Below are 15,759 nucleotides of genomic sequence, written 5' to 3' on the forward strand. Positions count from 1 at the left end.
AAAAAAAAACCAAAAAGAATACGGGGATTTTTCATCAGCACACCGAAGAGATATATAAGGAATAGATTTGCATTGGAATGACAAGAATACAAGTAAAGCAAAGCGGTCTCAAAGACAAAAGATTATGCAGTAAATATTTAAAAAGACACTAAAACTAAGGAAAAACTAAGGTAAACCGGTCGGAATCCTAGGCAAATCATGATATTTACAAAAATGAATGGAATATTCAAAAAAAAAGGCTAAACAGTAAACAGAAAATACTACGCCCAACTATGATGTTTAAACGAAAAATATTTGTTGAGAAACATTCAAGAAAACAATGGCGCAATCGAAACAAGGAACATCATAGTGACTCCGACTATGTACAATGACCACCATCCGAACAGCAGCCATGTGGAGGCAGAAAAACTGCAAAAACATGTTATGATTTAGGTATCATGGACCACGCCGATTGGACGCTCGAATATGCGAACTTCAAATCCAGTTAAGGTTTCAATTAGTTTCCGCCAAAAGTGACATGTTTCAGTATTCTCAAAGAAAACATTCGAATTTGAAAGTGTAAATGAATTAGATTCACATAAGCATAGGATAGATAGCTTTGAAGCAAGAATTCACAAGATACGAAAAGAACAGTGGAATCTCGTGCAGGTCCGAGGACGGAAGCGTCGTTCTCGGTTCTTTTGCATAATTACTATGCAAGATATAGGGATTTCTTCCCAGGGTCCGTTACTATAACAAAACCAAACGAATAGCTGACCTCAAAAATTTTGCCTCGAAATCACTTCAATATGTGAGCTGATCGAAATAACAGGTAACATTCCGGTTTGGTTTAGTACACTTGAAAACAATATGTTACTCCGGTCCTGGTTTATTCAGAAACCCACCACATGAATCTACCAAATTTTGGAATTATTTGCTGTAACAACACAATTTCCGATAATAGTTTGTACACGGTGCAAAAACTGGCCCATGTATAAAAGTAAGCCTTTGGAGAACATATCTGTAATCGAAATTCGTTTCGCTCCTGCAATTTGATCGACGTGAACTGTCAAAAAAAAAACCCAGTTATCTTAAGCTTTCAAACAAATAAATAGAAGAGGTAGGGTTAAGCCAACGAGCTACAAGCAGCTTTCTTAATCACTATACTTGTTCCTTTGGAGAATGAATTCTAACAAATCAAGCTTTGACATGAACTGGACTAAAGGATGACCTAACATTTTCTCGTCTCTTTTCTGATCTGAATAAAAGTTAGTCAATTTATATCTGTTGCTCTTTACACAGTGTAGAATTTTAAAAAGTTCAAGAAGGCGCAAATGTGGAACTGCACTACTGCTGTAGTTCTGATTTTCCTGGTCGCTTGCTCATCTAATTTGCTTGAAAGAAAATTTAAGTTCTATTTCTCAGCCGAGAGCATTCGATATTAACAAACCTGACAACACCACCAACAAAAGCGATCCATGCAAGAGTGAAAATGTAAGGGCTAAGAAGACGCCAGCGGGTGATAGAACGATATTTCCAATACATCCACAAGCCACACGAGCAGAAAATAGAAAAGCAGCCAATGGACAACGTCACAAGAGACCTTAAGAAGAAGTATACACGTTTGAAAAAATATCATAAAAGAAGACTGAACCGAATCATGAAAAAATATCATAAAAGAAGACTGAACCGAATCACACCTACCAATCGACTTTTTTGCTAAACCATATGGACATCGGGAGTCGAAAAAACCAAACTGTCAAAGCAAATACGATCGCCCAAAGAATGGTGTCCACCTGAAATGAAAATCCTCATTGTATGCGCGTGTTTTTCGCATGAAAATCAAACGAAAACCATCGCAATAAAAAATAATCTGCAAATAGTATGGTTACAGCACTATAAGCTTTTCAATTGTGGTCTTTCCTGCATATGTTCGTGCTATTCTTACAGTATTAACTAACATTAAACTGTCGGTAAAAATTAGAAACTTAATCTAAAAATTAGAGCACTAACTTCCAAAGTCAGGTAACTAAAGTTTATGTCATAATTTACATAGAAGACTGCCAGCGCATAACAAACCAACAAAAGGACGTCAGGATTTGTGCTGATTGCACAAAATGAAATTGTTCTAAAAAAGCAACTGAACATTATCTCGGAAGCCACGCAAAACGGAACATACCACACAAAACCCTGAAGTGAAAACAGCTCTAACTCAAAGAAGAAACGCCGAGCAAACCGAAGCTACGCGGTTGTAGAGAAGAAAAAGTACTCCTGATCAAGATAAGAACAAACTACATGTTTACTTTGCTTCATGTTGAAATCTTAGCTGAACAAACTTTTTTTGTCATTTTCGAATAATCAGGTCACTGGTCGTCAAAATAAAATATAGTTAAAATGAAAGAAATGAAATGAAAAAACCGATCCCGTATAACAAGATTTTTTTAAAAATCAAATGGGAATTACTGCTGCAGATAGAGTAGTCGGAGTTCTATTGACTACTCATAAATTTTCCTACACCCAATTGAAATGAAGGTTTTCACTTTAACAGTGTAAACAGTATGGAACGAGGTAAAATTAGGATTAGAAGGACCAGCCGACGAGAGGTGAGGATAGTTCCTCGCGGGGAACTTGCAAAAAAAACGCGACCGCAAGAAACAATTTGTATTAAAAGAAAAGATTGTCCAAGCATAAACTGCAGATTTTATGCCGAAAGATGAGAAGATGCAAGCGAATGTGTTGAATATAAACTTCGTCATCGAGAGAAAGACTTCAAAACTTCCGTGCGTAGGCGGTTTTATCTATTATTCGAAGACGAAACTAGTTAAATATATTAATAATATGCTGAACCACTATAATAATAGCATGTTATAGTAGTAACATGTCGCTGAATAATAACATAATATATTGAACCTAACCAACAAAAATAACTGACAAAGGCAAGAATGAGAGCTAGGCCGTCAGCTAGACTCTGACTTACTGCTCACAGATTATCAGACTTCAAAACTAACAGAACGGGATTCATCGGAAAAAAAGTGCTATGTAATACTCAGAATTTCAAACAAACAAAAACAGTTATCCATCATAAAACATGCAAAATTCTGACGTCCATGAACAGCAACTTACATCCCACTTTGGGTCCTCTCCATCTTCCATGACTGGCTTGAGAGACTCACGACAAAGTGCCCGCTTTGGAAAATTGTGAGAACGTGAACGCACGTCTATCCCGGAGTCCTTAAAGCAATATTGATTCTGTGCGTTTTGCACTAAGTTGATGAGTCAATTTTTGAAGAGCGCGGAGATTTTGAGTCATCTACTTCAAGCATCGTGAAGGAAGAATATAACCAATAAAAGCTTTTTATCGACAACCTTGCTGTCCACAGTACAGCCAGTATTCACACGCATACGGAATTGGTCGTCCAACATTACTGAATTAACCTGAAAATCTGCATTATATAAAAGTTAAACTTAAGAAGAAGTGAAAGTTAGGAGACATAAGGGATTCGACTACTTTAGAAGCAGTAACTCCAGAAAGTTTTCATCTCTTTCAGATGGTAGCCCAAACACTTACATATAATACACATGTAGGTGAATATAGATAGAACTGTCTTTGGAAAAAATCAAACCAAAACTAAACCGCAAAATAAGAATTCTTGAGTTGGCCATGATCTTAACCAAGAAATAAAATCCCAATGACATTATAAGGCAATCAACCGGTGGATATATTCAAATGATTATAAGAAATTCGACTTAAGACCAAGAGATCTTCGATCCACCACATTTAAAGTCCTCAAGAGACTTACATTTGCAAAAAGTCACCTCCCTCCTTCCGATTCGAAAACGCCGGTGGGTGCGCAGTGTGCCAAGAGGCAGAATGTGCCGAGTTGCAAAACACAAGTTCTATAGGATCGGGGATGCCGTTCCGGCAGCCACTGTATCGACGCGTGACGACCGAGCTCGCGTCGCGGTCGAACCTTTAATAGACTTGGCTGGTTGCCAACGTTGAGGGCGAGTGTGACTTGTGATAGAATAATCTGCTATTGGAAGTAAAATCAGAGAAGTTATGTGTTGTGTATGTTTTGGACCACTAGATAACTACACCAGTGTTTGTCTAATTATCCAAGCGTTGGGGAGCTATCGATCGGTCCGTCCGCCGCATAACAACGAAAACACCACATAGAAAGTTCATTAACTCTGAGAAACTAAAGGCGAGCACGGTATGTAAATACTGCGGTAAGTACGAGGTACACAAGCAGAAGCACAGCAAGTATACTGTACTGGTGTTTTGTGAGCGCGTAGCACTCTAATTCCGGAATGACTTTATGGTGTACTGTCGACGTATCTCCTTGTATTTATTTCAGATGAACGTTGGAAGCAGCTGACTGTAATTTCAGTGTTGAATTTGTTCTCGAAAGGTCACAGGGTCCCACAATTTGAAAAAACATCTTAGACTTCATGCGGGAGAGGAGCTGCTCACATTCAACGTGTGCGGTCTGGAATTCGCCGGCAGGGGCGCAGTTAAACAACTTACTACGGTAGATAGTATTGTAATAGTCCGCAACTTCTTCCCCCCTTTTAGCTTCTCTTCTGATATTATCTAAATTCAAGCGAAATCAAAATCACGTCGACCTGGTTCTATATGAACTCCTCGGAATGCACAACTTTGAAAAAGGGCAAAATTTGCAAAAGCACGTGAATGATGGGGTAAAATGTAGTTGGGGGGGGGGGCACTCAGTGGCGCCCTTATTTCTCGAAGTAAATAATCAAATCAATCGGGGCCGTAAGGCCTAAGCATTAGTCTTAGAGGATCTATGAGATGTGAACTAAAGTTACCAAGAGAAAAAGGAAGTTAGAGAGTCGGGAAATAAGGGCGCCAATGAGTGTCCCCCCAACAACATTTTACCTTGAAAGATGTTCATAATTTCTTTGATGAAGGAATGAAGGATAATCAGCACTCATCGAAAAACTATTTGATGAAAATAACGATCGAGAAAAGCAGGCACAAACTGCACTCTAAATGGACCATCAACTCCAGCAGAGATGTTTCGTCGGTGGAAGAAACCCGAAGGGAAATGGTGGGACGACGTGTTTTAGGTAAGCTGCAGGAACAATGTACAGTGCAAAGCTTTGACACATACTTCCTACTCATTTGTGGTACATTTCTTATGTCACATTTAAAATGTGGACAACGACGACATGTCGGCCAAGTCTACACTCTGGACGTTCTTAACATAGGTCCACTTACTCTTAGCGTGTTATCAATGTTTAGAATATCCACAATTCCTTTGAGAATCAAAGAATCACATATTCCACTAGGCGTCGAATATATGGTGGATCGTGCAGGCAACACACATCACCCACGAGCTTACGGCGTATAAAATAATGTTTTGTGATTTCGGTTACTACGTGTTCTCAGTCTTCCGGAATCAGCCAGGTCTGTTTTCTTTTTTTATTATTTCTTTCGTTTATGGGTTCATGCTGACTGCTTTGTATACATTGGTGCTGTACGATTGCGTACTCACTCTTATTGCAAGCTTTTTTTCCCCACATGGACAATATGTCCGTCAATGCATGCCACCATGCTAAGGTATTCCATCTTCAATGTTTTTCCTCTTTTTCATGTTACTTTTGGCATCGTATGCTGTACCTATTGCCATCATTCGCTCAACTGTGCTCTTATTTCTGGAAGCTCTATCTTCCTTTTTTCTCTTAGTAACTTTAGCTTACATGTTATAGATCCTCAAAGACTAATGCTTAGGTCTTAGGGCTCCGATTGATCTAGTCATTCACTTCCAGAAAGAGCGACTAAGAGTGCGACTATGATGCCCCCTGCTCCCAACTATATTTTACCCCGCCTGATGTACACTTATAACATTCCTACCTGATATCTCCCAAACAGGACATGTAAGAAGCAAGAAAATAGAACATAACAACATGTAACATATTTGACGTCTAATCTTAATGGAACTTTCGCAAAGTGCGTGTTTTATATGCTTGTCAATGCCTTGTCCTAGCTTCCTCTTTGTTGTTGTTGTGAAGAACATTTATCATTTTCCATGAATATGTACATATCTCCATTGCTTCGTTTCATTTCTGTTCCATATTACTGGTAGAACAATTGCTCTCCTTCAAAAGTTCCTCCAGTTGTTGACCTTTGAAGTAATGCTGCATTGCCGTGTAAGCTGCAATCGAAAGTCATTTGGATATGCGTCAATTCTATTTCGTTTCTATGACTTTATATTAACACCGCTTAAAGTGACGTGGGTTGAGCTCTTATCCATATATAGAGCAATTACGCGCTCCAGCAATGGTACTGCTTAGTCAGGCGCCGTGCCGCGAACGCGCCGCCTTTTGAGGTATCGTCAGGTACGGATACTGGCACCCGATGGGGTCGATCTCAGCTCATTTGTGCTGTGTTTTTCTACAGGGTTACCAATGATATATTGAAGTATATATGTGCAGTTTAATGCCATTCAGGATGTAGGCAGGTTGTAGTGTTTATTTTATCGGATTACCCATAGATTTTCTGAACGTTTCCTAGGAATTCCCAAGAAACGCTGGTTTTAACAATTACTTTGTGTCAGTGTCACAGAAAATAGATATGAACGAGTGGCAGATAAAAGTACATTCTTTACAACAATCGTTCTGACCGAACGAACTCGACGTGAACGGTGAAGTATGAAAGAAGTATTCTTTAGACTTTAGCGATCTGTGATGATCGACACAAATCCCACCTATATGTGCAGTCTGTTCTTTTTGAAGGAATTTTTGTTCATTTAATTATTTCCGGTTTTCTTAGTTATACTTACTTTCATTTCCCAAATAAAATTCCCTGAGCTTAGTTAAAGGCATCACCGCACGAATCTGAGATGGTACGGATTTCAAGTGGAGCATTCGTATACGGGATCGGAGATTATGGGGAGCAGGGTGATTCCATCCACTTCTTCTTAATTGCCGTAAAAAACGGCCCGGAAGATACGGCTTCGAGCGTTCCGTTCTATTCAATTTCGCTTATTATCATTTTATTATTATTTTTAAGATATAAAAATGTAAAATTTTATTATATTTTTTAAATTTTTATTCGCTTCTTTTTATTATTTGGCGTTCTATTTTCTACAAAGAGTTCGATTGGAGCGCGCCAGCCGTGTGCACACACCACATCTTCCGGGCCGTTTTTTACGCCAATTAGCAAGAAATAGACAGAATCACCCACTTCTCCATAATATACGATGCCGTATACGAGTGCTCCACCTAAAATCCGTACCACCTCAGATTCGTTGGGTGATGCCTTCAGTTGCACATCTCATTAACACAGATTCCGATTAGAATAGCTTTTTTTCATCATTTGCTTAGGAACTACTTGCTCTTCGTTCTTGCTTTGGTCTCTTTTTAATTGAAACATCCTCGTGAATCGATTGATATCAATCCTCTTTGCATGTGTACGAGTTGGTCTTGCTTTCGCTGGCAATTTGTAACCCTCTCTGTTATCCTGCTGTCGGTTAGCATAGTTCATTTTCACGACGAGATTTACACTTTCGGTAAAAATTCTGGGATTTTCCTGTGTGAGTTATAATTCTTTGGGATAATGTCTGACTAGAAGTTACCGAATGGTTTACGACACCTATGCATCTTGAACTGGACTCGCACTACGATGAGAAGTCCATATTCCTTGCTGTTGTGCTGTTGGTATGCGTCATTTTACCACTTTCCTCCATTGTTCTACAGAGAACCCGTACAGAGAAAACGAGTATTAAGTGCTCTTCAGTCATAATATTGTCCATCATTGTCGTTTTTCGTCCCCTTTCAGCTTATTCCATGTGTAAAATTACTGTTCGTTTGAGGAAATTAAGGAAGTCAGCTGGAATTCTGTTACTGGTGAGGTTTTCCCGCTTTTAGATAGTGTCACAATTAGATATCCACATTTGTGTGCAGTGGTTAAGAGGGCGGCATAGCAATTGATTTTCTACGCGCATATTTCTTTTGCATCTCCTCATATTGTGCGCTCCCTTTCTATTCTTATTCGACTAGTATTACCTTACGGGTAAAACATCTCCAGGTCAAACACAGTGATCTACGTTTTTTATGCGAAAAAAAAACCGTACAAATGCATATCACCAGATAATAGGATCGACTCGCGCGATTATAAGACTTGACAAGATGGGCGGAAAACGCCTGCGTATTTGTGGATGTGGGATCATCGAACCTTCCCGAACTCTTTTACTTAGTAAGACTAGTAGTGTGTTTTGAGTTTGACCCTATTCATGTCTGTGTTCGGGTTTTTGCTTTCCATTCAGCCTGGTTTGGAAAAAAAACTTTGCCCTCAGATACCTTGGGCTAGAATGCTGGTTATAGTATACTTTTCCAATGGAACTATTGACCCTATTATTGACTACATCGATTTCGCCTTCTTCTGTCGCCCTTTACGCAAGAGGGACTTCTCAACTGGAGTTTTAGCCTCCGCTGATTGCAAGTATGGTGACTTCCTCAAATATCGATTTTTGAACATTTTCTTTCTAGGTTCAAACAAGGCTTGGGAACTGAGGTTTTAACATCAGTTTGGTCATTTGACAGAATTATAACAGATAGTTGCTCTATATCTTATACTTTTTGGGGATGCAGACTAGCAGTGAAATAGTCTTTTCTCTAGCTGAACTGCTTACTCTTACTTCGATCCAGTTTCCTAATCAACCAACAAGGCGCAAGTACGTTACATGAAAACTGCGGGTTGTGTGTTGTGATTGGAATGGGCAGTGAGTTTCCTTTGAAATCTTCCGTGGTTATGTAGGTACCTGAGAAATAACGAGTGCTTATCTATTACTTCTTCACTTTGTTCATTTTTTAACGAGATCTCTTTGTCCTAAAATCGTGAATTCGACTGAGATTTTACTAAGCTGCTTTTCCGTGTTCCTAAGAAATGTTGGATGACGTGAAGGAAAATATCGAAGTTCAGACTATTTCTAGTCTAAGTGGACCGGAGTGGATGTAAAAGTATGTAAGACTTGATGTTATAGATATATAAATGGAGATGCGAACATTTTGAGTTTTTTTTACTCCCGTGTACACTTTTTTCTTCTTCTTGTATGAATCACGCTTTGGTATTGTTCCATTTCTTGTTTTCCTCAATAGAAGAGCCTTCGTTTCTCGGTAGAGTTTTTCAGTTCTGTGTTCCTATGCAACATGAAATTGTTTTCTAACTAAAAAATCATTTCGAAAACAAATATTTTGAGTTACCATAAGCAACATAAACAACTTCTGGATGATTTTTTTTGACAGTTGTTGTTAGTACTATCCCACTTATTACTAAATAACGGTTACTTCACTAATTGCGTGTGCAAAGCTGTTGTAATTTAAGGAAAAATAACATCTTCAGTGTGAAGTGGGAATTCTTAAATTTTTTGGATTGAAATTAATTTTTTGAACATGTTTGACTCATTGATAATTCCGTTGGTTTTTCTAATATTCTCTTTTTGTTGCAATTTTCTGATATGGCGGAATATACCTTTATTGCTTTGCAACTACTCTAGGTAATCTTCGTCATGCCAACTGGTAATGTTATGCGCAGTTTAAGCCTTTCTTTTTTTCTCATTCAAGTCTTTGGTTGGGATTGTATAACGCCTGTTGGGCTCTTTATTTGGGTAATGGAAGTTCGTGGTTTGATGAAGGTATACGCGATGGAATTTTAACTCAACATCTTATTGTACTTAACTGTTTACTAGATTTTATTGTACGTCTTAGCTGAGACACCATGAAGTATCTTACGCTTCTCCAGGGAGGCAAGATTTTCCGTGTGTATCTTTCACTGTTCTTCAGAGATTGCTTGGCCGTAAATTTGAATGCGCGAGGAGATGATGTAGTTGATTCTTTCGAAGAGATTTTGAATAAACTGTGTTCTTTTCACTTGTTCCACTTCAACGAATTGTGGCTCCATCAGCATCCATCAGTCATCGCATGTTTATAAAGTTATATGCCGCTCGAAACCTTATTTGATGTTTCTTCGCTTCTCTTTATTGTACCAAAAATGTATGCGCGTGCACAATTTCAAACTTGTAATTTGTGATGCTATCCAGTGACCATGTTCGTGTACTGAGCTTCACAGGTTCAAATTTGACCGCAAAGCACCGAAGTTCACAAAAAAAAATCATCGTTTTATTGTAAAGTACACTGGTTTGGTCTCTGAAGTAAGTAGTTGTAATGCACGGAAAACCCTCTACTACGCAGTATATTTCGAAACAACCAAATTCCTCGAGCAAAGTCCTCAAAAAAAAAACTCACGTTCGTGCTAAACGGCTTCATTCCTACTGTTTCGCTAACGCCAGCGGTTGCACAATGTCGACAAGAAGCAGCATGAGTTGTCGGGAAAACGCTATGTCCTAAATCGGAGGTCTTGTCCTGGCAGCTGCCGTATCGATGCGTAGCGGTCGAGCGCGCGCTGCTGCCGTACCTTTAATAGATCTGGCCGATAGCCAACGTTGAGATCGAGCTCGACTCATTTGTGTCGTGGATCTCTGCCTCTTGCCAAATGGTGGTCTCCTTAAGTGCGTGTACTCGTTACGTACTATCAAAAAAGATGTGGATAAATTGTAGTGTTCTTGTCTTTTTTTGTGGAATTTTCTCTGCAATTTTCTCAAATTTTCGCTTCAAAATGCGGTCAACAGCTACTTTTAACTATTTTGGTGTGCTAACTTCACATGAAATAGATCTGACTAAGTGGCAAATGAAAGTAAATTCTTTACAACAATCGATTCGACCGGACGCTCCCGCCGTGAACGGCGCCAGTTTAAGTGAAGTATTCTTTGAACTGTTGCAATGTGTGTTGTTCGGTACAGACCCAGCTTAAATGTCCAGTCTGTTCTGTTTGTGGGAATTCTCCTTCGATCATTTCAAGTTCCCCTGCTTTCTTGTTTCTCTTTCATTCATTTCATAGTTACTTCGATGTCCGAAATGGAATCCATTGAGTATACTAAATTCAACACCTCGTTTGCCACATGTTCCGACTAAACTTGCATACTTCAATCAAATGCTGAGAAACATTTCGCTCTTCATTCTGCACGTGTGCAAGTTGGTCTTGCACTCGCTGACAGAAAAAAAAGTTTGCAACCCTCGCTGATGATTTGATGTTGGTTACTGTATCACATTCTTACTGCGGTATCCACAATTTCGATTGAGATTCCTGATATTGATATTTTCTTGTGTTGTGCAATATTCTTTGAGATAATGCTAGAAGGTACCGAATGATTAACGACACATATGCATCCAGGACTGGACTCGCACCGCGATGTGAAGTCCATATTCCTTATTGTTGTGCTGTTGATATGCCTCATTTTACCACTTTCCTCCATTGTTCTACAGAAAACCGTACAGAGAGAAAGAGTCTAACTGCTCATCAGTCACAATATTGTCCACCATTGACGTTTTTCGTCCCCTTTCTGCTTATTCCATGTGTAAAATTACTGTTCGTTTGAGCAAATTAAAGAAGTCAGCTGGAATTCAGTTACTGGTGAGGTTTTCCCGCTTTTGGATAGTGTCACAACTAGATATCCACATTTGTGTGCAGTGGTTAAGAGGGCGGCATAGCAATTGATTTTCTACGCGCATATTTCTTTTGCATCTCCTCATATTGTGCGCTCGCTTTCTATTGTCATTCCATTAGTATTACCTTACTGGTAGAACATCTATGAGGTAAACACACTGATCAACGGTTTTCATGGGAAAAACCCTCGTACATATGCATATCACCGGACGGACGTCAGCGCGCTGATGATAGGATCGACTGGTGCGATTACGAGGCTAGACGAGGTGGAGAGTAGGCGGGGAGCGTCTGCGTACATGTGAACATAGAGTCCTCAAACTCTCTAGGACTCAAACACTTTCCCGCTTAATAATCTCGATTACTAGGTGGTGAAGTTCGTATATTTCTTTCTGATGAGTAATTTAGATTTCCGTGCGTGTCGAAGAGTTCCTTTTGATCTTTCATCGGTGCTTCCTAGTTCTTTTAGATCGGAGATCAGTCACTATTCCTATACAATGCGGATTTTTGGTGTTATATAGGGTGATGGACCTGCACCACCTGCTCAGATGTCCTCCTTGTTTTGGAGTATAGCTGATTGGCAAGAAAGCTCTCGGCCACATTTCTTTTTCCAAAAGTAATTTCCGAAAAGATGAATGTTAACCGTTAGTTGTCTGAAATGTGTTAAGCCATCACGTTTCGGATGTTGGGTGTTGCTAAAAAACAGAGAGGGCTAGGCTTTGCGCACTGATGTGATCTGCGAGACTTTTGGTCTTATACTTATTAACGTCGCTTGCAAATTCTTAGAATTTGAACTCATTTTCTACTGTGTTTTGATAACAATCGCTGCTTTCCAGCTGTTGCTGTTCAGTAATTTTTAAAACACTTGATTTTTTTTTCACTCAAGTTTGTGAATGTTTCCTCAAAACCGAGTGCAAAGTTGCGCTTTTTTGAGTGTCCTTGACTTTCTTCTAGTGATCCTATCTTTCTCATCTCATTATTTAAAAGAAATGTGATGACTGTCTGCTCATCTGTTATTCCAGAGAAACGGTTCCTATTCATTTTTTCGTTTATAACTGAATATTATCGCCAAAAGATTGTGAGAATTTGTACAGTAGTTGTTTAGTTTTGATCTAGACCGTTAAACTTCATCATAGTCTAGATCAAAATTGGCGCCTGATACTTTCCTTGTACACATTTCTCAAAATCCAGTGGTTTCCCCTCAAAGAGTATCATCACAAGTTCATCCCGTTATTACATGTACATTTGTACAGTAGTTGTTTAGTTTTGATCTAGACCGTTAAACTTCATCATCATCATCCTTTGTTGTTTTTCCGTAATTTTCCTTCTCTTGGTGAGATTCGAAGGGCAATACTTCTTTGTTTTAATCGGTGTTTGCCATTGCAATTTTGTCTAATTGCAGTTACTGGGATATTTTTTTCGTATTTTTAGGCCATAATTTTTGAGTTCTGACCTCTCGGAGGCTTTTGTTTTTCCGTCTTTTTTTCTTGTTCTTTTATACTACTTCTCCATTTTGGGAGTTGTAAAGGATCGCGACCTTCCTTCTTTTAAAATTTGTGGACTGTAGCGCAGTTTATTAGATGTTTCGCTGCGACTGCGCGGTCAGTCGATGTCTTAAAGGCATCACCCCACGAATCTGAGGTGGTGCAGATTTCAGGTGGAGCATTCGTATACGGGATGGGAGACTATGGAGAGGGGGGTGATTGCGTCCATTTCTTTCTAATTGCCGTAAAAAACGGCCCGGAAGATACGGCTTCAGGCGTTCTGGCGCACTATTTTCCACAAGGAGTTCGACTAGAGCGTGCCAGCCTTGTGCGGCGCCGCATCATCCGGGCCGTTTTTTACGGCAATTGGGGAGAAATGGACGGAATCACCCCCCTCTTCATAGTCTCCCATCGCGTATACGAATATTCCACCTGAAATCCGTACCACCTCAGATTCGTGGTGTGCTGCCTTTAAATCACCTAGAGCCAACTGATCCTTCCATCTTTCCGAGATCGATAAGTTGGTACCAGACTTGTCCCGGAGGACAAAAACCGTGATTTGACGCATCGGGTCACCTCCGCAAGTCATTATATAAGCTAGATACGCTCTCGTAAGCTCTAACGATTCTAAATTGAAGTAAACGCGTTGGCGCATCTCAAGCGGATTGATTGCCGCCGGACACTGTCGTTTTTATCTTTTATCTGCGGACTGTGAAGTTTGTGTTTTGCGGAACTTGTGTATCAACAGCCGTATAGAAAGTCCATATCGAAACTCCGTTACTCCGAAGTCTAGCGCCGCAACCCGCAAACATTAGGTGAGAGATACATCGTTGTATATATATATATATATATATATATATCTATATATATATATATACATATATATATATATATATATATATATATATATATATATATATATATCGGCGCACAACAAGCAGCACTTTTGACTAATTTGGTTAGGAATAACCGCAGTTAATGACTTGGTTGTGTACTTATATGCTGGTTACTACTTGCTCCTGCAGGTACGTCGAGGTACACAGGGGGCTCCTTATGCCACCATCTGGCATGTGATGTATACCCTCGAATTCCGAGAGGAATAGGCGTCTACGCGTTCGACTTCAACTCACTTCGTTCATTCGTTTGAGGTTTGTGAACGCTTGTGCAACCTTACAATGACTTGCGGAGGTGACTCGATGTGTCAAGTCAGTGTTTTTATCCTCCGGGACAGGTGTGGTACCAATTTATCGATCTTGGAAAGATGAAAGACATGGTTGGTTTTAGGCGGTTTCGAACCACCGATTGTGCGGTCACAGTCGGACCTCTTAGCGATTGCGCCACATCCGTCCTATGTCAATGTAAACTTCGGGGAAAGGAAAAAAAAGTTGAAGTTACGATCTCGCACGTAATCCTATGCAAAAGAAAGCAAAGCGCAAGCAAAACAACTACTCTGGGTCATTGTTGAAAGTAAAAGAAATACTAAAAATAAAGTCGGAAACTATTATTTTTGATGTCTTTCCCTTGTGCTGTGCCCAGATGCACGCATTTAGCAGTATATCTTACGCCGAAGACTCAATGGCGACCGTAATATGCATCGGAGTTTTGGATTTCTACAGTTCTTTTGTGAGTCATCTTGAAGTGCGTAACACCTTACGTCTATTGGTGTCGTAAAACAAAAAAAGCTGCAGTTACTGTCAAACAAACTCTTCACTAAGCATATGAACTATTTTTTTAGGAGGATTGGTCATATTTGCTGCGCACATATGGTAGTCACCTTAAATGTTCTTCGCGTTTTCCGTTAATCACTGGGCCATCCTTTTATGTTCCAGGAATTTTTACTTTCCTAGATTTAGCGAGTCGCATTAGGATCGGAACTCTCATTCTTAGTCCCCATCATTGTGTTGCTCCCTCTTATAATATATATGCTTTGCACAAGGAAGTGAGAATATGACGTGCGTTAGTTTAGCTCAAGAATTGAGGTGTATACGGGGGCTGGAACATAGAGACAAAACCCATCGGTGCCACACATCACGCACAACTACTGCTTTGTCGTGAAAGCCCCATAGTATCAGTGTATCGTTTGTGATGACGCCGATAACGGTAACGGCGAAGTTCGCCGAGCTCAATGAGTGACCTGTCTTTCTAATCGGACCACATTTTATCAGCAGTGATACTGCAATCTTGAGAATTCATCAAGTTAGAGCGAACAAATGTTGCTTTCCAATTAAAAATTCTCTGATTCTTTCGTTGCACATTGGCAGCAAAATTTCGATACTCCTTTTTCCTGGCAAACTCAGCTGGTTTGACTGCTTTTTATCGGTTTGTTTGATTGTTTGTTCAACCAAGCTTATGAATGTGGATTGCTTACTTAGTAGGGGACGCGAAATTATGCCAAGTGTCTAAAATTTCTGATTGGTTCTGTAGAATATGTGAAACAGGCCTGCTAGGCCAATTAAATCTGCAAAGTTTTTTTTTTTACTTCTAGAGACTGATAGTATCAACAACATTCGTGTCGGACGATTTTTTTTTCTCAAACTCCAAAATACTTTTGAACATGCTTCTCGAGCCCAGTAACTTTAAAGTTTCGGGTAAAAACTCTCCACAGTTAGCTTAGGTCGAATTGCTCAACCAGCTATGTCTGTACATCCGTCCACCGACTGAATTATGGTTTAAGCGTACGGTTGTTCTTTTATGAACATGTGGTTTTTAGAATATTTTTTTAACCTCTAGAGTCCTTCCAAATCAATTTGGTCGTTCAACTTTTGTACATTT

At 39.6% G+C, this 15,759-nt stretch overlaps 2 protein-coding genes across 3 annotated transcripts; both read right to left on the reverse strand.

Annotated features, from left to right (window-relative positions):
- Positions 1 to 308: 308 nt before the first annotated feature.
- Positions 309 to 3,402, reverse strand: RB195_025888 (uncharacterized protein; the record flags this gene model as incomplete). 2 transcript variants are annotated; one of them, XM_013454071.2, is made up of 5 exons in its annotated part: positions 309 to 408; positions 1,430 to 1,582; positions 1,684 to 1,775; positions 3,103 to 3,210; positions 3,346 to 3,402. In XM_013454071.2, the coding sequence occupies 5 exons, from the start codon at positions 3,400 to 3,402 to the stop codon at positions 309 to 311; spliced, it is 510 nt and encodes a 169-aa protein (XP_013309525.2). The 2 variants fall into 2 exon arrangements, with proteins under 2 accessions (XP_013309525.2, XP_064070096.1); XM_064214215.1 differs by having other exon boundaries at positions 3,346 to 3,381.
- On the reverse strand, positions 3,402 to 4,935 carry RB195_025889 (uncharacterized protein; the record flags this gene model as incomplete). Its single annotated transcript, XM_064214216.1, has 3 exons — positions 3,402 to 3,414; positions 3,780 to 3,950; positions 4,880 to 4,935. The coding sequence occupies 3 exons, from the start codon at positions 4,933 to 4,935 to the stop codon at positions 3,402 to 3,404; spliced, it is 240 nt and encodes a 79-aa protein (XP_064070097.1).
- Between the last annotated feature and the right edge of the window lie 10,824 nt (positions 4,936 to 15,759).

The sequence above is a fragment of the Necator americanus genome, chromosome X, assembly GCF_031761385.1.
Source record: "Necator americanus strain Aroian chromosome X, whole genome shotgun sequence".
Taxonomy (NCBI): domain Eukaryota; kingdom Metazoa; phylum Nematoda; class Chromadorea; order Rhabditida; family Ancylostomatidae; genus Necator; species Necator americanus.